The 27,399-nt window shown below is 39.6% G+C and overlaps 2 protein-coding genes across 2 annotated transcripts; one reads left to right on the top strand and one right to left on the bottom strand.

The window, feature by feature from the left end:
• The first annotated feature begins 750 nt into the window (after positions 1-750).
• On the top strand, positions 751-13,850 carry LOC122652166 (pre-mRNA-processing-splicing factor 8A-like). The gene is made up of 26 exons (XM_043845844.1): positions 751-1,046; positions 1,731-1,854; positions 1,955-2,047; positions 2,134-2,524; positions 3,052-3,538; positions 3,639-4,429; positions 4,557-4,642; positions 4,727-4,909; positions 5,073-5,387; positions 5,479-5,783; positions 5,876-6,330; positions 6,428-6,554; positions 7,448-7,689; positions 7,848-7,971; positions 8,050-8,239; positions 8,312-8,419; positions 9,326-9,579; positions 9,845-10,461; positions 10,555-10,661; positions 10,919-11,173; positions 11,246-11,719; positions 11,824-11,985; positions 12,318-12,515; positions 12,647-12,925; positions 13,049-13,291; positions 13,447-13,850. Exons 1-26 carry the CDS (start codon positions 811-813, stop codon positions 13,636-13,638), a joined length of 7,038 nt encoding a protein of 2,345 aa, XP_043701779.1. The 5' UTR covers positions 751-810; the 3' UTR covers positions 13,639-13,850.
• A 671-nt stretch (positions 13,851-14,521) lies between these two features.
• Positions 14,522-27,198, bottom strand: LOC122652075 (PTI1-like tyrosine-protein kinase At3g15890). Its single transcript, XM_043845745.1, has 4 exons — positions 27,145-27,198; positions 26,615-26,762; positions 15,688-15,950; positions 14,522-15,589 (listed from the first exon to the last, which is right to left on the bottom strand). Exons 1-4 carry the CDS (start codon positions 27,189-27,191, stop codon positions 14,917-14,919), a joined length of 1,131 nt encoding a protein of 376 aa, XP_043701680.1. The 5' UTR covers positions 27,192-27,198; the 3' UTR covers positions 14,522-14,916.
• Between the last annotated feature and the right edge of the window lie 201 nt (positions 27,199-27,399).

Genomic DNA, 27,399 nt, shown 5'->3' with positions numbered 1-27,399 from the left:
AAACGGAATCCAACCCATTTTAAAAAATCTGGTACCAAATCAATTCAAAACGCTATCAACCCGTGATCATAAACGGAAAGCGACACGAAACCAAACTGCACCGAAACTGAGCTGAAATTGAAAATTCTTTATTGGTTCGGTTTCAGTTTCCCTAAAAGCCACATTAAAACCCAAAAAACCATCCCGAACCCGGACCGAACCAACTGATTGACACCCCTAAGGTCTACCTATCCATAACTTTTCAGTTTTCAGTCTTATTTGGGCCACAGCATCTACTCAGCTGAGCCCATTATTAACCAACCTCAAAGCCCACGGCCCTCAAGCCCCCAACACCCAAGGCATGAAGGTGAAGCCGTAAAGGCGGTTTCGAGAACCACATTCCACAGGCACAGCCGCACCGTCGGTTCCCGAAAGTGCTATATATATAAGCGTACCCAGTGTTTCTGCTGTCAGCGTGGGAATCTCGGGGGTTGCAGTTTGCAAACTTTACCCCGGCGTAACAGATCGAAACCCTGAAAGGTAGAGAGGCAAACGCCAGAGCCTCGAAATTTTCTTCAAGTGCAGAGCGGCGAAGATTGCACTTCGGCTCTGAAGAGTTCTCCACTGGACAGTATAATCGACTTGGACTATTGCAAAGTTTTGTGGATTAAAAACATTCACCAAAGCTTCGAGAGTTTCTCTGTCGAGGAACGAAGATTATTTTTTCTTTTTGGTAAAAGAGGAACGTAGATTTTGATAGAGGTTTGAAGAGGTTTCCAGTGACTGTAAAGTACATTTGGATATTGCTGAGATTTGGTAAATTGAGGAACGATGTGGAATAACGGGCAAATGGCTCCTCCTGGAGCTGGGGCAATACCTCCTCCACCGGCGGTGCAACCATCTTACACCGTCCCTCCGTCTCCTGCAGAGGCGGAGGCGCAGCTTGAAGAGAAGGCTAGGAAATGGATGCAGCTCAATTCGAAGCGTTATGGTGATAAGAGGAAGTTTGGGTTTGTAGAGACGCAGAAGGAGGACATGCCCCCCGAGCATGTTCGGAAGATCATAAGGTTAGTTCATCTCTTCTACACTCGTTCAATCAGTAATTTTGTCGTAGTTAAAACAAATTCTTCAACTTCCAAAGGAAGGAAAACTTGGGTTTGTGTAGTCACCTGCAACGCTTAATGTTCACGTTCTCATTGTGGTGTTAGTGTGTTACCTACTCCTTTCTATGGGTTTTAATTGTTAAATGATTATGGCAAGCCCAAGTTCCAGAATCCCTTCCATCAGACGACTTATTTTAATTTTCAACTTTCTTCTGACGCTTTACTTTAGAGAGCCGAGTTCCTTTCAAGCTCTGCTTCATTGCAAGGAAATCGAAAACATAGAGCGGATGTGGAAAACATATTATCTAGGAGAACTATAAATGGGGCACCAAATGACACTCAGTGTTCATCTAACCAAAATAAAAATTAAAAAAAAAACTCTGGGTTCTGAGCATAATTTTTGTACACCACCCGTTTGAAGTCTTAATAACTTTTATTTAGATAGTATCTGTACTTGTAACTGCTCATTTTTATCTTGGTAGAAGGACGGAACTTGTGCATACCTTCATTCTAGCTGTTCAGGAGTCTTAGCTTTACTTCGATTAGCTTATAGCATGGTCATGGGTGAGAGTTGGGAAGTGAATTATTTATTTTCTACCGGTGGTTGCTTTTGATGGAGTTGATTGACTATTTTGGTTTTCTTTATAGGGACCATGGAGACATGTCTTCGAAGAAATTTCGTCATGATAAACGTGTTTATCTAGGAGCCCTGAAATTCATCCCACATGCCGTATACAAGCTTCTTGAGAATATGCCAATGCCTTGGGAGCAAGTATTCATCTGGCTTTTTGATTGCTCATTTGTTTTTATCAATGATAGGCTACTTTAGTGTTTGCCATTTAAGTTATCTGACATGTATGTGGTAATTGTAGGTCCGCCATGTGAAAGTTTTATATCACATTACGGGAGCAATCACATTTGTCAATGAAATTCCATGGGTTGTTGAACCTATATACTTAGCTCAGGTATATTCTTGCTCTTGTTCCTTCCCACATTCTTATACCTTTGAATTCGTGTATGATTATTTATTACTTCTAATGAATCTGTGCAGTGGGGTACAATGTGGATCATGATGCGAAGAGAAAAAAGAGATCGCCGGCATTTTAAGAGAATGAGGTTTCCACCATTTGATGATGAGGAACCTCCATTGGATTATGCAGACAATTTATTAGATGTGGATCCATTGGAGCCGATACAACTAGAGATGGATGAAGAAGAAGATTCTGCTGTTTACACTTGGTTCTATGATCATAAGCCTCTTGTGAGAACCAAACTTATCAATGGTCCCAGCTACAGGAGATGGCATTTGTCTCTACCTATCATGGCTACACTTCACCGGCTTGCTGGGCAGTTACTTTCTGATCTGATTGATCACAACTATTTTTACTTGTTTGACATGGAGTCATTCTTCACTGCAAAAGCATTAAATATGTGCATACCTGGTAAAGCTCTGACATTTCCTGATCAAAGTAAAATCAATTGTACCATTTTAATCCTAACTTCTATTATGAGTTAATCTTTCTATTTGGACAGTTATCTTCTGTCATCATCAGTCATAAAAACTGTAGGATTAGTTTCTTATGATATTCAGAACAAGATGCTTGATATGTAATCTTATCTCTGGATAGTTTATTAGTGAAATACTATTATGAATTGCATAATCTATTAATCTTTTCTGGGATGTGTTGCATAAACCAGGTTTTTTAGATTTTGTTTTCCTTTCCATTCTACATCCTATAGATTCCCTTACTCAACCTTACTTTATAGAATCCCATTCCATTGCCAATTTTTATTTCTTCCAGAATAGTAGCTGTATTATTGCACATTCAAAAAGATAAAAAATGGGTGCAGAACTATATACATTACATATGTTGCACCAGTATGCTCAAAATCATTGCTGGTACTTTCCTATATGCTCTTTGGTATGCACGGAAGTCAAGCAGTTCTTCACTTCATTGGTCTATTGCAGGTGGCCCCAAGTTTGAGCCTTTGTATCGTGATATGGAGAAAGGAGATGAGGACTGGAATGAGTTCAATGATATAAACAAACTCATCATCCGTTCACCACTCAGGACAGAGTATAGAATTGCATTTCCTCATCTTTATAACAATAGGCCCAGAAAAGTAAAGCTTTGTGTATATCACACTCCTATGGTAATGTACATAAAAACAGAGGATCCTGATTTACCTGCATTTTATTACGATCCTTTGATCCACCCGATAACCACTACCAACAAGGAGCGGCGTGAGAAGAAACTTCACGATGAGGAAGAAGATGATGATTTTTATCTGCCAGAAGGGGTTGAGCCTTTGCTTGAAAGTACTCAGCTCTATACTGATACTACAGCTGCTGGCATTTCATTATTGTTTGCCCCACGTCCTTTTAACATGCGATCTGGTCGAATGCGAAGGGCAGAAGATATACCACTTGTGTCAGAGTGGTATAAAGAGCACTGGTACCTTTCGTAGCTTTGATTTATACATTCCCCCCCCCCCCCCAACTGCTTATATATGATATGTGCCTAACTTTCCTTTCTGTCTTCTTCCTCATTGTAGCCCTCCATCATATCCTGTAAAAGTGCGTGTCAGTTACCAGAAGCTATTGAAATGTTTTGTGCTGAATGAACTGCATCACAGACCGCCCAAGGCTCAGAAAAAGAAGCACTTGTTTCGGTCTCTGCAAGCTACTAAGTTTTTCCAAACCACAGAACTGGATTGGGCCGAAGCTGGTCTCCAAGTTTGCAAGCAAGGGTACAACATGCTGAATCTGTTGATACACAGAAAAAATCTGAATTATCTCCATCTCGATTATAATTTTAATCTGAAACCTGTGAAGACTCTGACCACAAAGGAGCGTAAGAAGTCACGTTTTGGTAATGCTTTTCATCTGTGCCGGGAAATCTTGCGATTGACCAAGCTAGTAGTAGATGCCAACATCCAGTTCCGCTTGGGGAATGTCGATGCCTTTCAATTGGCTGATGGTTTGCAGTATACATTTTCACACGTTGGCCAGTTGACGGGTATGTACCGTTACAAATATAGGCTTATGAGACAGATCAGAATGTGTAAAGACTTGAAGCACTTGATTTATTATCGCTTCAATACGGGCCCTGTGGGTAAGGGACCTGGATGTGGTTTTTGGGCACCGATGTGGCGGGTGTGGTTATTCTTCCTACGTGGTATTGTGCCTTTGCTGGAAAGGTGGTTGGGTAATTTACTGGCACGGCAGTTTGAAGGGCGCCATTCAAAAGGAGTTGCAAAGACTGTCACTAAGCAACGTGTAGAAAGCCATTTTGACTTAGAACTTCGGGCTGCTGTTATGCATGATGTTCTCGATGCAATGCCAGGTGATTATTTTTAAGTTTATATTGTTTCTTGAGGTTATGCAGTCTGTTCTGCTTTACTTATTATTATTACCCAATGAATATTTACCAACCCTTTGTTTAATAACCTTAAAAAATGATTACGTCACAGAGGGCATTAAGCAGAACAAGGCAAGGACTATCTTGCAGCATCTCAGTGAAGCATGGCGCTGTTGGAAGGCAAACATACCTTGGAAGGTACAGTCTTAAGTTTTAGATGATACTGTTCTTGCTATGTGTTCCTCTTTTTTGTATTGTCATCTCACGCCAAAAAAAATCCAGGTGCCTGGTCTGCCAGTTCCCATCGAGAACATGATTCTTCGGTATGTTAAGTCAAAAGCTGATTGGTGGACAAATGTTGCTCATTATAACCGTGAACGTATAAGAAGGGGTGCAACAGTTGATAAGACAGTTTGCCGAAAGAATCTTGGAAGATTGACCCGCTTGTGGCTGAAGGCAGAACAGGTATATACTTGTTTCTCATCTTCCTTGCATTCATCCCATAATATTGTAATGGTTACCTGCTGTGCAGTAGTAGGTGATGGACCATCATTCATCCAGGCAACCATTTATTTACGTTCCATTTGTGCATGCTTTATGGTATTTATTTAACTTTCTTGTTATTTAGGAACGACAACACAATTATTTGAAGGATGGTCCATATGTCACACCAGAAGAAGCTGTTGCTATTTACACCACCACTGTGCACTGGTTGGAATCAAGAAAGTTTTCCCCCATACCTTTCCCTCCATTGTCCTACAAGCATGATACAAAGCTTCTTATCCTTGCCCTTGAGAGGCTTAAAGAATCTTATAGCGTTGCTGTGAGATTAAATCAGCTGCAAAGGGAAGAACTGGGGCTCATCGAACAAGCATATGACAATCCACACGAGGCATTATCACGAATAAAGCGTCACCTTCTTACGCAGCGAGCATTCAAGGAGGTAAATTCTTTGTTTCTAAGAATCAATTCAAGACTTTTAACTACTCCTTGTTGAATTTTATGAGTTTAAACTGCATACATTTGTCTTGCAGGTTGGTATTGAGTTTATGGATCTTTATAGCTATTTGATACCTGTCTATGAGATTGAGCCTCTTGAGAAGATCACAGATGCATACCTTGACCAATATCTATGGTATGAAGGAGACAAGCGCCATCTCTTCCCTAATTGGATAAAGCCTGCAGATTCAGAGCCACCTCCGCTTTTAGTCTATAAATGGTGTCAAGGTATAAATAATTTGCAAGGTATATGGGACACGAGTGAAGGACAATGTGTTGTGATGCTTCAGACGAAATTTGAGAAGTTCTTTGAGAAGATTGACCTCACAATGCTTAACAGGTTTGAAATTTTATTTGTAGTTCTGCAGGTGCAGTCCATTGAAGCTTGATTTTCATTAAGTGATGACAGTTTTATCTACGATGATTTTGCAGGCTTCTCCGGTTGGTTCTTGACCACAACATTGCAGATTATGTGACTGCTAAAAACAATGTTGTTTTGTCTTACAAGGATATGAGTCACACAAATTCATATGGTTTAATTCGAGGTCTGCAGTTTGCGTCGTTTGTTGTTCAGTATTATGGGTTGGTCCTCGATCTATTGATTCTTGGTTTGACTCGAGCCAGTGAAATTGCGGGACCCCCACAGATGCCTAATGAGTTCATTACATATTGGGATACCAAAGTGGAAACAAGGCACCCAATTCGGTTGTACTCACGGTACATAGACAAGGTGCATATATTGTTCCGCTTCACCCATGAAGAGGCACGTGACCTTATCCAGAGATATCTTACGGAACATCCAGACCCGAACAACGAGAATATGGTTGGATATAACAATAAAAAATGTTGGCCTAGAGATGCAAGAATGAGGCTTATGAAACATGATGGTACTCTCTCTCTTCCCCACCCTTATCTTTATTGTATGGATGATTTTCATGAGAGTTGTGTAATATTGAGTTTTTCTATTTTTTTTTTTTCTTCCAGTGAATCTAGGGAGAAGTGTTTTTTGGGACATGAAGAATCGACTTCCTCGGAGTATCACGACATTAGAGTGGGAAAACAGTTTTGTTTCTGTTTATAGCAAGGACAATCCAAACTTGCTTTTCAGCATGTATGTATTTTCTGTGAACCCACTTCCTATTTGGTCTGTATGGTATTGCATCCTTTGTTGAGATGTTAAGTGAATGAACCAGTTAGTGTATGTTTTCTTTTGAGCTAGCCATCTAGGTTATTTCTAGGCGTGGTATGAAACTTTAGGTGTTTGATACTTTGGTTGATTATATGTTGTATAAATCATGTGGTTGGTAATATTCACTAGAACCATCACGCCTTTACAAAATTCTTTTGTTACAAGTCTTTTGGTGATCAATGGAACTGAAGCCTTGTTGATCTTGACCTGAACCTAGGATTAAGATAGCTTTGTTTATGATGTTATTTTAGTTTATCCTTTTTAAGAGAGCAGACCAATGTAATTGTTAATTCATATTGTTTTTTTTCTTCTTCAAATTCTACACCTTGGCAATGAAAAAGGTTGGATTAGAAAATCCACATTTTTCTCAGTTACATTATGGCTTCCTAATCCTCTTCTTGATCTTGACATATTTCAAACCTGAACTTTTGGGTATTGTTGAATGAGCTTGTCTTATGATATTCGCCTTTAGACCTCTTGCTGAAGAGTGGGCAGCGAAAATCCAAATTTAGGTTGTTTTAGATTCCCCTCCCTCCCTGGGAAAGGGTGTTTTTTTTTTTTTGGGGGGGGGGGGGGAGAAGGGGGGAGATAGAGAGAGATATGGAGGAAAATGTCTTCAAGGAACCCACAGTTACTCGTGCTAGCTGTTTCTTATTTCTAAACCTCTTTTTTTTTTAAAAAGTTCAGCGGTGCATGTTATTTTGGTGGTTCATCAATGTGACCGACTTATGAGTTCCTGTTTGAAGACTTGAAGCTTAGATTGCTGTAGCTGTAGCTGTAGCTGTTACATGAGCAAGTTATCTTCTCTTGTGTAGGTCTGGATTTGAAGTTCGGATTTTACCAAAGATAAGAATGAGTCAAGAAGCTTTCAGCAACACAAGAGATGGGGTTTGGAATTTGCAGAATGAACAGACCAAAGAGAGAACTGCAGTAGCATTCCTAAGGGTTGATGATGAGCACATGAAGGTGTTTGAGAATCGTGTGAGGCAGATCCTTATGTCATCTGGATCAACAACATTTACAAAAATTGTCAACAAGTGGAATACAGCCCTTATAGGTAAATTGTTATTTTCATAAATTTTAATTCTCCATTTCAAACCCTCAAAGAATTTAGAAAAAGAATATTTGTGCGACTTTCTTTTCTTTTTTAGTAGTCAGCTAAGAGCCAAAGACCACATTTATTGATAGCTTTTTTTTTTTTTTTTCTCTTTACAGGCCTCATGACATATTTCCGTGAAGCAACTGTACATACCCAGGAGCTGCTTGATTTGCTGGTCAAATGTGAGAATAAAATTCAAACCCGTATCAAGATTGGATTGAACTCAAAAATGCCTAGCAGGTACTTTTTGGTTTATACTGAAACCGGTAGTGTCTCTTGGTAATGTGTTCATGTTTCTAATCATGTTCTGTGCCTCAGATTCCCTCCCGTCATATTCTACACTCCTAAGGAAATTGGAGGACTTGGCATGCTATCAATGGGTCACATATTGATTCCACAAAGTGATCTTCGGTACAGCCAGCAAACAGATGTGGGTGTCACTCATTTTCGGACTGGTATGAGTCATGAAGAGGACCAGCTCATTCCTAATCTTTATCGCTACATACAGGTACTGTTATAATCTCTCTCTCTCTCTGTGTGTGTGTGTGTGTTACTGATATTCATGTTGGTTTCTCAACAGCCATGGGAGAGTGAATTTATAGACTCACAGCGTGTTTGGGCTGAGTATGCACTGAAGCGACAGGAAGCACAATCTCAAAACAGGCGTCTAACCCTTGAGGATCTGGAGGTGAGTTTTGTGCTGTGAATTGAAAATAAGTTGCTGTTTTGTATCTATTGTGATGACAATGGGTTGGGTTCTATATGGTGCAATCCCTCATGGCTAGACCACCCTGTTTGGCAATCCTGGCATCTGAGTTGCTATAATGAAATCGATAGAGTGATGAGCATGGACCTGGAGTTCTTGACAGAACAAATCCCCTAACCTGATAAGAGGTCCTTACCAGTCCTAACCTTGAGGCCCCTCCTTCCGTGGGAGTTTGCGTCATCCTGTTGCCATCACTATCTTTTTAATTCTGGACAGAGCATCTTCTCTTCTTGCTTGTTCCAATGCTTTATCACTTGGAAAATGGTACTTTTAGTTATTCTGCCACAGAACTGAGATACCAGGGGCCAATGGCAGGCTCGTTCAAGGGTCCTGCAAACCACAAGCCCCAACCCTGATCATGATTTGGAAAGAAAAAGTCCCTTGAGACAGTTGCTCAGCCTGTTTTCTGTCTGCTGAGCCAAGAAGAATCCCTCTTTAATAGATGAATGATGATCCACTCCAATTGCTTCCCTGATTCTCATGTCCTTCCGTACAATTTTAATACAGAATTTCATAATTCTTCTCCACGCACCTAGCCTCTCTCTCTCTTTGGGGAGGGTGGGGGGAGTGGTGGAGGATCCCCTACTCCAAAGTCCAAACCAAATGAAGCAATATAGTTTTAGAATAAACTTAACCAAACCTCTCAGTTACACCTTTCTGTTACCACTCTGTATCCCACTTGATTCCATCGGGACATGTTTTATGGTTTGTGATAACTGTCATGAGTTTATCATGGAAACAAAATTAGAAAGATTATCAATGTTGCATTAATATTATTGTGCATAGGTTCTTGATCAATTTTAAGGCTTGCTTTAATTATTTTTACAGGATTCTTGGGATAGGGGGATACCTCGAATCAATACTTTGTTTCAAAAAGATCGGCACACTCTGGCATATGACAAAGGATGGAGAGTACGGACAGATTTTAAGCAGTATCAAGTTCTAAAACAGAATCCATTTTGGTGGACACACCAGAGGCATGATGGAAAACTATGGAACTTGAACAACTACAGAACCGATGTCATCCAAGCTCTTGGAGGAGTCGAGGGAATTCTTGAGCATACCTTATTTAAAGGAACATAGTAAGTTATCTTCCATTAGTTGGTCTTTCTGTTTCATTTATTTTTTCAGTGAGGAGGAAAATTTTCCCCAAAAACAAGAAAAGTCCTGCATATGCATGGCAAAGTGCCTGCTGTATTTTGTACACTGGACCAATTTATACAAACCAAGAACACCTCATTTTAACAAGTTAGTGTTTTGTCTTCTAAAATTAGGTCTAAACTATAGACCGTGAACTACCTTTCAAATTATTTTTGTATAATTGACTCATGGTAATTGGCATTTCAGCTTTCCAACTTGGGAAGGTCTTTTCTGGGAGAAGGCATCTGGTTTTGAGGAGTCCATGAAGTATAAGAAGCTGACAAATGCACAAAGATCTGGGCTTAACCAAATCCCTAACCGTAGGTTTACACTTTGGTGGTCACCTACTATAAATCGTGCTAACGTTTATGTGGGCTTTCAAGTTCAATTAGATCTGACGGGAATATTTATGCACGGGAAGATTCCAACATTAAAGATTTCGTTGATCCAGATTTTCCGTGCTCATTTATGGCAGAAGGTACATGAGAGTGTGGTTATGGATCTATGTCAGGTTTTGGATCAAGAACTGGATGCTCTAGAAATTGAAACTGTGCAGAAAGAGACAATCCATCCTAGGAAGAGTTACAAAATGAACAGCTCTTGTGCCGACATTCTTCTCTTTGCTGCCCATAGGTGGCCTATGTCAAAGCCTAGTCTGGTAGCGGAGTCAAAGGATGTGTTTGATCAGAAAGCTAGCAATAAATACTGGATAGATGTACAACTTCGTTGGGGTGATTATGATTCTCATGATATTGAGCGTTATACTAGGGCGAAGTTTATGGATTATACAACTGATAATATGTCCATTTATCCGTCTCCAACTGGTAGGGCTTTTTGGTTTCTCTTCGTGCTCTTCGATGCTTTCCTTTCATATTTCTGGCTTTAATGACCACCTATTTCCTTGCATTTACTTGCAGGGGTAATGATCGGGCTTGATCTGGCTTATAACTTGCAATCTGCTTTTGGGAATTGGTTCCCAGGGTCAAAACCATTGCTTGCTCAGGCAATGAACAAGATAATGAAGGTACATTGATTTATTAACACTGACTGTTCATAGTTTCAAACTTTCAATATATATCAAACTTTAGCTGTTGGAACCTAAAAGGGATAGTCAATAAATGGAATATTGGTATTAACATGAGTTGAGTGTGATGGACTTGGATGTCTCTCTCTCTTTTTGTACGACATTTGTCAATGTCTGCAATGGATTTGTATACCTCTTGCACTAGAAACTTCTATTGTCATTGTTTAGTGTAGCTAATGTCCCATCTTCATGTGCAGTCAAATCCGGCTTTGTACGTTCTGAGGGAACGTATAAGGAAAGGTTTGCAGTTGTATTCTTCTGAGCCTACGGAACCGTATCTGTCATCTCAAAATTATGGAGAGATCTTCAGTAATCAAATAATATGGTTTGTCGATGACACAAATGTGTACCGTGTTACAATCCACAAGACCTTTGAAGGGAATTTGACAACAAAACCTATCAATGGTGCCATCTTTATTTTCAATCCAAGGACAGGCCAGCTCTTTTTAAAGGTTTGTTCTCCTTTTTATGGTCTTTTAAGTTTTTGCAGCCTTGTTGCTAAGAGGCAATGTGGATTCTTGCAGGTTATCCACACGAGTGTGTGGGCAGGACAAAAGCGTCTCGGTCAGCTCGCCAAGTGGAAAACGGCAGAAGAAGTAGCTGCTCTGGTTCGGTCTTTGCCTGTTGAGGAACAGCCAAAGCAAATTATTGTGACCCGCAAAGGAATGCTGGATCCTTTGGAGGTCCACTTGCTTGATTTTCCGAACATTGTAATCAAAGGAAGTGAATTGCAGCTGCCATTCCAGGCATGCTTAAAGATTGAGAAATTCGGTGATTTGATTTTGAAGGCTACAGAGCCTCAGATGGTCTTATTCAACATTTATGATGATTGGTTGAAGAGTATATCATCCTACACTGCATTCTCCCGTCTCATTCTGATTTTGCGTGCGCTTCATGTAAACAATGAGAAGGCAAAAATGTTGCTGAAGCCTGACAAAACAATCGTCACTGAACCACATCACATCTGGCCTAGTCTCTCAGATGATCAATGGATGAAGGTAGTGTATAAATTTGCATTTGGGTGCATATTTGAGTTTGTAAATGTGTGTGCATATCCATGTGGCCCAAGTGTAGCTAACATTGTTTTCCGGTTTTCCCTTAGGTTGAAGTTGCTTTGAGAGATCTTATACTCTCGGATTATGCCAAAAAGAATAATGTGAATACATCAGCGTTGACTCAGTCTGAGATCCGTGATATCATACTTGGGGCTGAGATAACTCCACCTTCACAACAGAGACAGCAGATAGCAGAAATTGAAAAGCAGGTAACATGTTTGGTTCTTTTGGTTGGTATGAGCTTAGAGCCATACCCTGCAGATTAGGGGTGTCAACAGGTCGGGCCTTAATTAGTCCTACACTTCTGAGGTCCAAGACCTAAACCGATTGATAAATTGATAATATAATCAGTCCTCGAAGCCAAAACTGAAACCGGTTAATAATCGACCGGTCAGTTATCAGTCCTTAATTGGTTTTTACTTATCGGTCTTAAGTCTTAACTGGTCAATCGGTTTTCAGTAATTGGTCAAATCAACAGAGTCATCTCACTGTATGTTACTTTCTCCCTTTGCTAATTTTTCTCTACTGAAAATTTGTGCAGGCAAAAGAAGCAAGCCAGTTGACAGCAGTCACAACAAGGACGACTAATGTTCACGGTGATGAACTCATTGTGACCACCACAAGTCCCTATGAACAGGCAGCATTTGGGTCCAAAACTGATTGGCGTGTGAGAGCTATTTCAGCTACAAATTTGTATCTCCGAGTCAATCACATATATGTGAACTCAGAGGACATCAAGGTACTGATGGCGCTCCTCCATTTAATCTCTCTCTCTCTCTCTCTCTCTCTATATATATATATATATATATACATATTGTGACATCAGGTATACAGGCAATTATTGAAATTGGGGTTGTGACTTGATAACAGGAGACTGGCTACACATATATCATGCCCAAAAACATCTTGAAGAAGTTCATCTGCATAGCAGATCTGCGGACTCAAATTGCAGGTTATCTCTATGGGATAAGTCCCCCAGACAATCCTCAAGTTAAGGAAATACGCTGTATTGCTATGCCTCCACAGTGGGGAACTCACCAGCAAGTTCATCTCCCATCTGCCCTCCCCGAACATGACTTCTTAAATGATCTAGAGCCATTGGGATGGATGCATACTCAACCAAATGAGCTTCCTCAGCTGTCACCACAGGTACTTGTTATAGTCTTTGTATGTCATATCCAATTTAAAATATTGTTGGGTAAATTGTGGTAGTTATTGCCAGGTGATTTGACCAAGACTGGTATCCCTCACTTTGGAAATTGCTTTTTGCAGGATCTCACTACACATGCCCGGATTCTGGAGAGCAATAAGCAATGGGATGGGGAGAAGTGCATTATTCTAACTTGCAGTTTTACCCCAGGATCTTGCTCATTGACAGCATATAAGCTTACTCCCACAGGTTATGAGTGGGGCCGAATAAACAAGGACACCGGAAGCAATCCTCATGGTTACCTGCCTACCCATTATGAGAAGGTTCAGATGCTTCTCAGCGACCGCTTCTTAGGTTTCTACATGGTATGCACTAACCAGTCCTATCCTAAATTTTGAGCTTCTAAGACTAGCATGTTCTGCTTGTCTTGTTTTAGTGACCTTTTTGTTATTACTTCTAATTAGTTGCACCTTCTCACATCTGTTTGAGTAATTAACTCCATCATTCTGGTGGTTGGCAGATTCCTGACAATGGTCCTTGGAATTACAACTTCATGGGGGTGAAGCACACGCTGAGCATGAAGTACGGGGTCAAGCTTGGAGCACCTAGAGAGTATTATAACGAGGATCACCGACCCACACATTTTCTGGAATTCAGCAACTTGGAGGAGGGAGAGACCGCTGAGGGAGACAGGGAAGATACATTCTCGTAGACACAAGATATCACCGGTGACGGTTTAATTGCAGGTTGTCTAACTGGTTCATAGCACAGAAATATTGTTAATCCACGGGCTAGTTGAAGCACCATGTTTTTGTTGTAATGGTGTAGGATTACCTAATTTGCTTGCAATGAGCAAGGTCAAACTTTCAATTGTACATATACTTGTTCTATAGCTAATTGTTACATGATGATAATTTTACCGTACTTTGCCTGTATTTCACTGAGAGCTGAATAGCAACAACCATTGTACTAATTAATTGCTATCTTTAAGTAACCATCAACTTGGCAAATAGGCCTAAAAGTCGGTTAACCTTTTGGGATTGGTGTGTGGTTCGTGTAATTACACTTTCATAAAAAAAAACTTGGCAAATAGGCCCCTTTTTTTGGTTTGATACATGGTTTTGGTTATAAGATTATAAGGAAATCTACAATTGTTGATTGTTTTCTTCTCTTCCCCCAACCCCTGGTGCAATGTGGTTATCCGTTCATAGTCATTTTGAATTTTTTTTGTAGTTTCAGTCAAGTCGCTTAGATGGGATCTGCCCACAGCGGGTGCCAAATCGTCATCATAGAACACATAGCAAGCTTCAGGTTCCAGGGGCTCATATCCTGACCAATCCACCTAAACTTACTGAGGCTGGAGTCACTAGAAACCATCAAGCAACGTCTATTAATATGTCCTTTATTCTCCATCTTTGTATTTTTCCATTTTCTTTTTAACCTTTTAAGCAATGAACACATTTCACATGAAACAACCCCAAGTTTTCAGGTATACACTAGTCTTTTTGGTAACCAGTCTACTATTGAAATTTGCTGCCCATCAGAAAAGAACCGACAAAACAAACTCTCCAGCCATTAAGACTATTAAAAAATCACATTACAAAGCCTGATATCATATCCACACAAAAAAGTTCCAAAACAGATCTCGAAATAGATATTACAATAGCTAGTATACTGACCAACCTTTCGCTGTTTAAGAAATTGAATGTAGGTGGTAGGCTTCAACCACCAACACGTTTTGGCTTTTCTTGAACCTGATAAACAAGGAAAAATTACAAACGACAAAACCACACACCTGACACTTTTAACCCAAAACAATGGTTTCAAATGGGCAGGCAGCTATACACCTGGCTATGCTTTTAAATGGGTAGCCAGTGACACCTTCCTATGGTAAAAGACCTTCAATACTTGCAGGTCATACTTCAGATCAAGCAGATTGTTTATACAAATTAATTATCTAAAATTTGAGAAAGTCGGGGAGCTTTAAGCTTCAGCTGCCATTAGACCCCTCAATCTCAGTTCGCGGGACTTCTTTAAACTCTTTTGGTTCCTTTTCTTCTGAGATGAAGTCTGAACCATCCTCTTGATGACCCTCTGAATCTTCCTCTAGACGTCCTCCAGCTGATGTCTCCCTGAATAATTCGTCATTCTCTAGATTAGCTAGTTTTTCTTTTGAGTCTCCCTTCAGCAGGTCCACAACCTCTAGCATGGTGGGTCTCTTCTCAGGCCGACTTTGAGCACATTTTAGTGCTACAAGAACTACCAGCTTCAACTCTTCTTCAATGTACTTACCGTTCAACTTTGAATCGACCACTTCATTGAACTTCTTCTGGCAGGCCAATGGCAACGCCCAGTCAGAGATTGTGCGCTTCATCGACACACTGAGTTTATCTATGGGTTTCTTGCCACTGGCAAGCTCCAGCAGAAGCATGCCAAAGCTGTACACATCACAGCTCTCTGACACTTTCCCAAACATGGCATATTCAGGGGCGACGTAGCCAAGGGTGCCCTTGACCCCTGTTGTGACATGTGTTGCACCGTCTGGGATTAGTTTTGCAAAGCCAAAATCAGCTACCTGGGCCTGGAAATCTGAATCTAGCAACACATTGCTTGCTTTGATGTCCCTGTGGATTATATGTGGAATCGCATGATGGTGAAGATAGCTGCATCCATTAAACCATAGGTTAATGGGAACACAAAAAAAGAGGGAAGATAGAGACGAGGGAAAAATAGAAATAATGCACATGGATTCTTGACATACGCAATTCCCTCCGCGGACCCTATTGCAATTTTCATCCGCCGCTCCCAATCAAGAAGGCATTCTGTGGAGTGATGGCCATGAAGATGGGACATTAAGCTCAAGTTAGGCATGTAGTCATACACTATAAGGCGCTCTTGCCCTTCAGCACAGTATCCACGTAGACTCAGCAGATTTTTGTGCCTGACTTTGCCCAATATTTCAACCTCAACAGAAAATTCTCTCTCGGCTTTATCACTCCAGACTTTCAACCTCTTAACAGCTATCTGTATAATAAAAAATGATAATTCTTTCCAGCAGATGGCACCTTATTTATCCAAGACAACTATAGATACTAAATGATATATAAAAGAAGAGTGGTTTGCATATACGAAGCATCCAATTGGTTAGAAATGAAATGAGTGAACGACCAAAAGTGAAGTAACAACTCACATATTTATCTTCATTTCACATCAAATTACTTTCACCCAAACATCCAGCGATTTTATTTCCCAATCCACATCACTTGCAATTGAAAGTTTTACTTCACTTCACTAACTGATCAAAAGGGATAAGTGAATATAACAAGAGAAAACAAAGAAAGGGGAGCATTAAGAGAGTCAATTTTGATTTTCTCTTAGTTTGTAAACTGACACCCATGTAACCAAAGGTATCAGGAGGAGACAGAAGTCACAGAACCCCAGCAAAGGCTACACGAGCTGATGGGATGCTTCTAGCGACTCCGAAATCCATAGGAAAGATTGGATCATATAAGCTGCTCAATGAGATTGCTTCTCTCTTTCTTTTTTTTTTCTTTTTTTTTTTTTTGGGGGTGGGGGTGGGGGAGGGGGGATTGGAGGGGAGGAAAGGAGAGCCGAATTAAAGGAGGAAAGACACTTAGGAACTTATATATAATAATAAAAGAGAACTAGAAACAAAGTTCACTATCATGAGATTAAACTTACAAGAAATAGTATGAATTGAAAGCTTGAATTTATTCTTACACAATATTGAAGCTATCTTCTTAGATGACAATTGATAGAGAAATCCTGGAATTGAGGGGGAAAGTTGCATGATATTTTTTAGTTTGTGATAGACTGTTGGTTTTTTCCCAATAATCCATAAAACCATACTGGTTGGTAATAACGGTATTAAAATTCCTTAAAAAAGGGCTAATACAAGCTTCTGTGAATCATTTCTTTTTTATTTGGCTGAAATTCCAGCAGTCCTCTCTTATATAATCTTTTGAATACCTCAAGTATAAAGGATTTGTCACTGATTTATTTGGGTATCCTTGCAGAAAACCTGAGGTCAGTTGGTTGTTTGAATCCCAAGATGGAGAAGCGTGCTATGAGGCTTACTCTAGTGAGAGGAACTATATCTCTATACGGGATAGAATAATCACCTTGATAACATCAATTATCTAATTTGTTTCTTTGTGCTTATAGTGACCACATGGGAAATTTGGAAAGCACACAACTAAATGCTTTTTCAAGACCGGTATCACAATAAAATAAAATAAAAGTGGTAGGTAAACCATTGGGCAGCTACTAGCGACATATCCTGAGGACGTCCATAGTCGATATGGTGAGGAATCGTCCAACTCATGCGCTTTCTCCTGATGGTGGTTAATGACTGATCACCTCCTGCAGAGGAGTGCATCAAATTCAATTTTATGGATGCTGACTGTGTAGCTCAGTGCCGTAAAGGCATTCTCAAGTCTCCCATGGGTTCTATGGGTCATGTGCATAGTTTTCTATTGTAATGGGCCAATTCTATATGCCTAAATATGAGGGATTTGAGAACTATAAGAAATTAGGTGTTTATTTCTATTTTCCTAAAGTAGCTAGAGATTTTCAATCTTCAAAAGTTAGGTTGCGATGGCACTTTCCTTAGCCTGCACATGGAGAGTTTCCTAATTCTATTTTTCCTTACTTCAATGAATAAAGAGAAGTTTTGATGCAGTATTAGGCCTTGATTTAATTCCTAAGCAGACCCATATTTGGGCCCATGTTTTGGGATGATTTAAGCACTGGTTAAGCCCAAGTTCCTGATCCAAGACGGCCATCGAACGGCAGGTCCAGTGGAATATTTGTCAGTTTAAGTGGGGTCCAGCTTGGCTATAGCGTGGGGGTATCTTGGGAGCAAGTTGCTGCCCTGCATGGTAAAGATTCTTAGAATTTATGTGTGGGCCCATAGCCAGATATATGAGATAGCAAGAGGGTAGAGTTTCTATTTCAATAGGTTGCTATTTCTTTTACTTTCTAATTTGTAGAGAGGGGGGATCTATATTGGGTTTAGCAGCCTACTATAGGCCACACATGTACTGGTCTCTATTTCTGGTTTTCTCTCTCTGTAATTGCAATCTATTAATAACAAGAAGGCAGAGAACCCTCCCTACGATTTGAAGTTGAGGAAATTGGCTTTGCCATTAAATGCTGTGAGAGGCCCTTCCCTGTCCCTCCTTCCCTTCTTCCTCTTTGATTTCTTTTGTTCTTATTTATTTGTTCTGCAATTATCAAGCACCTGTGAAGCAATGGAAGCCCTGCTGTGCTGCTGGACTTGTTGGATCTTTGAAGACTACCCTGTTGCTGATACGTCAAGTGCTGGCTGGAGAAGTCAAGAATAAGCCCTGAGGAATCTGGTATTTGAAGTTCTATTGCTGCTATTTTTGAATCCAAGGAATTGTCAATCTCTTGATCAGATGCAGCCCATGTTTCAGTATTATATTACCCTGACATAGATCTTCCTTCAACGGAGAAATTGGACTGATCCAATGGCTGGAAGTTGTTACATGCTGTGTGAGCCACAAATTTCAATTTTACCTTCTAATTTCGAAGACCTGTCATATCTCAATATTGAGCCATCAGAAGAGGCTGAGTTTCTTAGGAGTTCAACCATCCTAAAGGCACTACGACAGGAAGCTCTACTTCATCCAGTGTGCCAGTTGCTAATTCTGATGTCTGGTCATATCTCAGCACCCAACCATTCGATGAGGCTCTAGTTTTGACGTTTTAATCAACTTCTAAAGACCTATCTTCAGTAGGAATATCAGACCCATCCAAGTTGTCGACTTTCCCAATTCTGTTACTTGCTATTGTCTGGCTGTTGATGTGTTACTGTTATGTTCTGTTGCTGATTTATATGTCGTGATCTGCTGGAATCATTATGGGATGATCCTATTTTTGACATTATTTCTTTTTTGTATGGTTAAACACTGGTCTTCCACCAAGCTTTGCTTTGTTGTTCTGTGAGAGACAGCCTGGTTCTGTGAGATTCATTCAGACCTATTCTACTGAGGGATTCAGTAGAGAAACCTAGTGAGATTCTGGGATTGGAGCTAGGTGGGATTCCTGCCCTGCTGTTCAGGTCGGAAGCTTGAACATATCTTTTTCTCCTCTTTTCTTTCTCTTCCATTAACTGAGGTTAGTTTTCTGTTTACCAAACCTGTGACTGGTGAGTTTATCCTTCCCTGGTTCTGTTGGTTCTCTCCTCCATCGATCCAGGTTGCTAATGGTTCTGTTTGCTCAGTTACCATTGGTTTTTTGTTTCATTAGTTATTTCGCTGTTCTCATATCAGTTTCTATTTTCTGCCCAGATTATTTTCTAATTCTGATCCAAGTTTCTATTTTAAGTCTGACGCTTTATTTCCTGATTTCTGATTGTTATTCTTGTGACTAAACCAGGACTTGAAACCAGTACCTGTGATTGTGAAGAGAGAGAAAGGATGTGCTGAACCACGATAGGATCAACTTAGTCTATCGTGGTACCCTGCAGTTTATTTCTAACTTAGCAATTAGACTGTTAGTAGAAATCCTACTAAAAGCCAAAGTCTAATTACAAGAGGAATAAAAGTTAAGACTTAAACTAACAGAAAAATACTAACTAAGCTAACTTATATAACAATGGGACACTCCCTCTATCGTAACTAACTACTAACAACTAATGTACTGCAGTACATTTATTAACACTCCCCCTCAAGCTGGAGTATATATCAAAGGCTCCAACTGAGTACAACAAGAACATATATTAACTGCAGAGCCAGTCTTGAACATATATAGCAGTCGTAGACACCAATGAGCATAAAGAACTTCATTCTGGTAGCAATATCAACTCAAGCACACCAATCATCAACAACAATAGTAGAAAAAATCTGTGTCGAATAAATCCAAAATCCAAAATCCAAACAGCAACGAACAAAATAAACGGCAAAGAATACCAACTGCAATCCAAAATATCATAGCAGCAACAACAACATCATAAGTCCTACTCAAAGAACGCAAGCAGTAAGTAGTAATCTTCACAAAGAAGATAGATAAAAGTGCAGCATGCAACAGGTACATCATAAGCCCTTCTCAAGGAAAACAGGTAGTAAGCTTCACAAAGAAGATAGACAAAAGTGCAAATATCGATGCACTTATGAGCACCAAATAGAGGTCATAGATAAAATTGCAGCATATGTAGCTGTGAATCAAGTAAAAATGCAGTACAAGTTTGGTTTGTTTCTATTTCCCTTGCTGCTGGTTCGAGTCTGGTTACCTCTGCCATCAAGGAGCTTCTTCTGTTGTTCTTTGGAGATCTGAGACACCTAAAGAGGAAGCCCCCACTCGACCTGTATTTGTGAAGCAGCAGCCCTCAGATCTGAGAGCTATCAAAGTTCTCCATCCTTGCTGCTGGCTGGTCTGTTCTGTAGACCACTGATGCTGCTACTTCGAGGAATCATAACCCAGCAACCACTTAGTGGATTGAGCCCAAATTTGGAGGACTATCCTTACACCCTAAGGCTTTGATCCCAATCTGGCCCTCTTCTGCTGGCTGGTTTGGTCTATACCACTAACCTTCTATTTTCATTTCCTACAAATATCTCTGAATTTACAAGTCGTATTGGCCAGATATTTTCAGCAATACTTCACCTGTAATAGACTTAAACTTGATAGGGATTCAGGCCCTATTCCAGACCTACAGCTGCTGGATCTAAGGGTGTTAAATGGTCCGGTTCGATTTAAACCATTAAAATAAATGTCTCAATTTTGAAACCATAACCAAACCATTTATTAAACGGTTTCCTGGTTTCGGCTTAAATGGTTTGGTTCAGCTTCGGTAAACAGTTTATGTTTGATTTTACCAATTTATGTACATCTAAGATTAACGTTTAACCGAATAAACCGTTTTAACATTCTTAGACTAAGAATGTTAAAATGGTTTGTTCGGTTAACCAGTCCAGTTTGTTTGAACCGTTTAATTAATTTTGAAACCAAAACCGAACCATTTATTAAACGGTTTCACGTTTCGGTTTGATTTTGACACCCTTAGTTGGATCTGAGTTGAGTAATTTCTAATCATATACCCCTATTACAGACTTGCGGCAGCCCTATTTAGCTGCTGGTTGTTGAATCATTGACCTCTATTGTTGGGACTGTTAGACCTTATTGTGGGGGATATTTGGGGTTAGGTTACCTCTGTACCTAGCCTTACATTAGCATAAGGTTGCCGAGAACCAGACAGCATAAGGTTGCTGTGAACCAGACAACAAGGTTGTTGTAGACCACTGATAAATTGCATTGTTGCTGAATACCACAAATAACATCTTCATAGATAAAAAATTTTTGAGGACATGAGAAAATGACACGAACAAAATAATAATAATAATCTTCAGCTGATGACTTGAGCAAATAATAATAATAATCTCCAATCTCCCCCTTACGTGTAGCATTACACATGGACAAATAATGCAAAGGATGCAATAAAGAATAATCCTGATACGTGCAAGATAACCTAAAATATAAAATAAGAAAAAGAAGAGAGAAATAATAGGGAGAGAAAGAGAGGAGTTTGGCTTTACAGACAAAGCCTGACGTCGCGGCACAATTAGGAGGTCGCCAATCCTCTTCTCAAGATAACTCTAGAGATGATTTAGGATTTTCGTCCTTTTTCTTCTCTATTCGTAAGAGCCCATATAAATTGGCCTCCCATACGGTTACAACTTACTCGGTTACAACTACACCATAATCCCGCGTACTTCGCACAATCCTACAACTACTCCCCTCACATACATACAGTACAAATTTAAATAACTACACCATCGACGTAATACTTAAATTCCTAGACTCTTAGCTATACCATATCTCCCCAACATTCCATACATGTGCACTTAACAAATCCACCATCATATGGCAGCAATAACCAGCATCACGAAGGAGGAGCATCACATAAATCCCATAATCAAGAGCATCCGCAAATAAGATCCCAATAAAATAATCTCCAATCTCTCCCTTACAGTAGCCAAAAAAATACCAGATAGGCCAGATTTAAATAAATCTGAGCAAATAATCTCCAATGACAGCAATAACAACCATCACTACATGCAAGTATCAATCTTTAAATCATTGCAACTCCAAACTGGTGTGATCTAGGCCCACCAAAGCAATAAAATTGCAAATATACAACTAATGAAAATTCTGTAAATTTTGGCCACTTATGGAATCACCCAATCAAATATACCAATAATGCAATTTGGGGTTCCAAAACCCCGCATGGATTTCTTATGGGCCCACCCAATCAACAAGACTCCAAGTATTAAAAAGACAATGGCAGTTTGGTAAACAACCATAAATTAGCAATGGATATGTAGGGTATTAGTATTTATAGATTGGGGACAGATTTGGTAATAACATAAAATAAGGATGAAACAAGAAAAGATATTAAGGACAAAAAATATCTCACGCAACCGGCACACCCCCTTCCGAGAAAAGAGAAGAAGCTTCTTCATGAAACCAGCAACTGGCTTGGTTGAAGACAGTCATGCAACCACAGTCCACAGGAAACCCATCAACTACTTCAACCTTGCAACCGATAAACCAAACGAAGGAAAGAAGTTGCAGCAGAACCACGGAAAGAGCAGGAGATATGATGTAGATAAGTCACCTAAAGGGTTTATTTTATTGAAAATAAGCTTTGGGTTGGGTTATATATGTAGTGGGACTTTGATCCATGGGTTTATTTTGTAATTGGCCACTTTAATGAGCCTAAAATAGGATTAGAAAGTAGGAAAACGGGATTTACTTCAATAGTTTAGTTATAGTTCTGTTGAGTCTGTTTCTTTCATTATTTTATTTTCCTAGTCAATTTAGGTTACCTTATCAGTTAGGAATTGGGTTAGGCCTTTCTTTTTTAGTGTCTAAGTCTATTTTTGACTCTTCTATATAAGTTTGTAAGGGAGACCAACATTGTACACGAATTCAATTAATGAAATATTGGCTTGAGCCTTTGTGAAAATCCTGAGATAGGATGGGTGAGATGCCCAGGCTGAGATAGCCAACCCTTTCTTTTCCCCTTCTTCCCTACTCGATCCCCGTTCTTCTTCTATTTTCTGTTTTTTTTTACAAGCCATCGAGTGTGTATTCTGAAGTTTGCATCAAGCTTTTGAGATCCAAGAGTCATTCACACCACTGGTTCGATTGTTGCGACTTCTCTTTATTCAGAAGATTACAAATTTGTGGGTTTTTATTTGTCACTTCAACCAAGAAAATTGTTCTCTCATTTGAGTTCCCATTGTTCTCTTGGTTTCCTAATATGATTTTAGTTCCCATTGTTCTCTTCGACCAAGAAACCAGATTCAGATGGAGACAGCAGTGGTTATTTGTCCCTCAAATAACCACGAATCAACCTTGGCATAGTAATCTTTCCAGACTCTGCGAGCGGTCTGATACTCTGATGTCCTCCTAAATCGAAGGCCTTAAACTTAATTTTCCCAATACTCAGTTCCTCCAATGTTGGATACTGCGCCGGCTGATGCGGAACCAGTCTCATCTTTCAACATATGAAGAAGTTGTTTTCCCAGCATTATCAAGCCCTAGAAACAAGATCTTGGCCTCCTTCTGGCAAAGACCGAAAAAATGCAAGGACAACATAGAACCAATCGACAAGAAACATGATTCCTGACAAGATTTAAGACCCACTAATCAAGTAAATCAGTCAGAATCCACTGTCGAACCAACCAGAATCAGGTCAGAAGAACTACCAGATCAATGAATTGAAGACCTTAAGTTCATATCTTCGCTTGAATTGATTTATTTGAATCGATCAACAGCCAGAGGTAAGTTTTTTTTTTGGGGTAAGAGCTTCATACAAATATGAAACCCTAGTTTTTCTTCTTCTATCAACTAGCGTTTCACAGAGTGGAATGGACAACATAGGTGGTTGAACACCTCAAACCAGAACTTAGAACAACTCTCAAAACGGCTATCAAGGATAAAGCAAGTACTGGTTACAGCTATGAAACCATGTGACTAAATCAGGACCTGAAACCAGTACTTGCAATTGTGAAGAGAGGAGAGAAGAGAAAGAGAACAATAGGAGAGAGGATGTGTTCAACCATGATAGGATCAACTTAGTTTATCGTGGTAGCCTGCAATTTATTTATTACTTAGCAATTAGACTGTTAGTAGGAATCTTATTAACAGCCAAAGACTAATTACAAGAGGAATAAAAGTAAGACTTAAATTAGCAGCAGACTATTTACTAAGCTAACCTATATCACGATGGGACACTCCCCTATCGTGACTAACTACTAACAACTAATGTATTGTGGTACATGTCTTAACAATTTTCTTTCAGTTACTAAATCTAAGTTTCTATTTTGGTTACTTGCTATTTCTGTGCCTGCCCAATATCTTAAGATCGGACCATCAGATCTGGATCAGACTTCGTGGAATTGATCTCCATCTATAACAGCCTACTCAACCAGGTTTCTGGACACATCAGGCTTGTTTTGCTCCTGTTAAAATTAAATCAGTGTTTGCTGGTTTCTAAACCTGTAACTGTGATTCTGGTTTCATTGGTGTTCTGAACCCTAATGCCTAGGTGAATTAGAACCCATTCAATAGTGCATTCTTTATCTGGTTTAGTCTGCAACATGGATTTCAATTGAGCTGAGCCAGGATCTTATAAAGGCAGTTTTGATTGGTTTTTAGCAATATAATGGCAGGGGTTTGGGAATTATGGAGTGCTGGGGAAATGGTGGCTAAATGATAGGGAGGGTGGGGTTGGTTCATCTAGTTACAGTGCCTGCTTTTGTTAGTGAAAATTGAAAGGCATTCTCATTGATGAAAACTTGCTGGGGTTGGCACCTATCCTGTGAAATACATAGTTAAATAAACCTTCAACGAATTCCCAATCTATCTTATGTTGGATTATCTCTTCTATGCTATCCAGATAAAGAAGGTTACAATCAATCACTTTATTGATATTGGATTAGCTCATACCTGTACTCCAGAGAGACATTGAGTAATTATGCAGTAGACTTTCGCTCCTATAAATGATGCCAGAGTACCTCTTCTAGATACAAAGCTCCCAAAGGAAGAGACCAAGATTTCAGGGCAGAACAACGATCATGGCCATAATGGTAGCTGCAGGATTTCTAATTATCCTACATTATATACATAGAGAAGGTTTTCGCTGAGGTTTGGTCCAATTTTAATTTTCCCTTAGAGAAGAGGGACACTTGCTGCTGGAAAAGCGACCACAATGGAGAAACTAGGCCAAGATAACCAAGGTGATGATCAGTTTGTTAAACAGTTAACCTAGCCACACTGCAGAAAATGACATGGTACACTTACTTTTGGCACTATATTCAAAGTATTGGAGAAATGACTCCATGATGAAATTACAAGGTTTATCTTGAGAGTAAGGGATCCAATTACAGACAAACTGCTACTCAGCTCAGTGAGCTATATTTGCAATGGCCCATTGGCCATTGCTTCTTACTCTAATTCCAAGGATCATCAACTGCTGCCCCAGTAACAAGAAGGATATGACTATTAGTAGACAGCTCCAACTGTTCCCACCTTGAGACAAAGTAATGTCATACTGTTCATTATGTCCATCATTGGAAAAGGAATATCCAAGTTTCACTTTTCTTACATGTTCTCAATCTCCATGAAGATAATAACTTGTCTAAAATCTAGATATTACAGGCTAATTACATTTTTGCAGCTGAGGAAGTGGAGTTTGCTGTGAAAGGAGAAGGTGGGACGAAGGGGTAGATGTTTTATTGGTAGTGCTGTTTGCAGGGTTTTTCTCGGAATTTTTGGGCATTTGAGAGCTCTTCTTGAGTTATTTGGCTCTAGTCTTGGGGATTCTGCTGCCTGTCTCTGCTCCATGTTCGAGTTAATTTGTTTGATAATGACAAGGAAAAAAATGGGAGGAGGGCCAGACCATCTTTTGCTTCTGATGATTTTTCAAACAAGTCTGCTTTAAATAACTTTGTCTGTAAACACAAGCACCATTGCACTCCTTATTCAGTGAATGAATGTCCAACATTAATTTTTTTGTCCTTTCCAGAAGGAATCAGATCTCTCACTATCAGTTACTATGGACAAGGGACCATGACCCTCAAATGCTGATCAACTTAAGAAGCAAAACATTCAAGTTTTTTCATCATCATTCATGTTGAGTGTCATGTTTCTATCATGATTTACAGAGACTAATCTTCACACAAGTGATAATTGAGAATCTTTGGACAGACGTTGCCATGGTTACCAGATCACACTCTGACCTTCAATTTGAACATGAAACTGAACATCAAACAATTCTGAGCAGATGGGAACAACAATCAGTCCAAAACAGCTTATTTAAAGCAGCATTGATTAGTTCACTGAAAGAAGCATACCAATCTAAAGCTTTCCATGAGTTAATAAAATAAGATTTTAGTTTGATTTGCTAAGGAACTAATATAAATGAACACAACTAATAGTCTCTTTATATACTTCTTGACATAATAGACTTAATGATCAGTGCTCAGTTTAAGAGCCAATTTAGCTTTAATCAATCAAATACCCAATGTTTAAGAGCCAATTTAGATTTTTTCTAACAAATACCCAATAAATTAGTAAAACTAGCAGAAGAAATATAAGAACTTTACAAATGCAATAAAAGAGGTTTGAGTCATTACTTGAGATCCATCCCATAGCTGTCCCCAGTAAACGCTGCCAAATCCCCCTTCTCCGAGCTTGTTATCATAATTAAAATTATTTGTAGCTGCGTGCAATTCCTTCAAAGAGAATACCCTCCAAGTTGTCCGATTCTTTTCTTGCTTTTTCCTGTATAATCAGGTCTATCATGCATCAGACACCCTACAAAAAAGACAAACACACACACACACCCCACCCGCGGAAGAAAACAAAGGGAAAAGACGTCACAGCTAATCCAGTACCCTTTTACCATTAAAACCTATGCGGGCTTTCCCTGTTAATCTAACTTGACATCAGTCTACATTACATCCCAATGCACAAGTTATATATACATCCTTAATTACTTCTACTTTCGGAAAAACCAAAGATATATCCAGGAAGTAACAGAAGAACAGCCCAACTCAAACAATCATTCACGAACCGATCCGAATGCTTCCCCCCCCCCCCCCCCACCACAAAAAAAAATTGGAAGAAATCAGATCAAACGGGTAAGGGATTCTGATACACGCACCGATCCGAATGCTTCCCGCAAAAGAACTTAACGCATCCGAAAGCCATGAAAGTGTGACGAGGTACACACCGAATCAAGCAGAGTTGGTTTCTTTCGTCTCTATTTATTTTCTCTCTGACCACTTCCAGTCTTCCACCAAGTCTTCAGTCGAGTTCAGTCCAAGCAGAACTCGCTCAGAAATCGTAACGTCTCTTCGTATGTAACTATCACTCGCTTGATTTCGCTAATATGTCACTCTCCACAATCGGAGATATG

Source organism: Telopea speciosissima, chromosome 2 (genome assembly GCF_018873765.1).
Source record: "Telopea speciosissima isolate NSW1024214 ecotype Mountain lineage chromosome 2, Tspe_v1, whole genome shotgun sequence".
Taxonomy (NCBI): Eukaryota; Viridiplantae; Streptophyta; class Magnoliopsida; order Proteales; family Proteaceae; genus Telopea; species Telopea speciosissima.
Note: the sequence above shows the minus strand (reverse complement) of the source record. Positions and strands in the feature narration are given on the sequence as shown.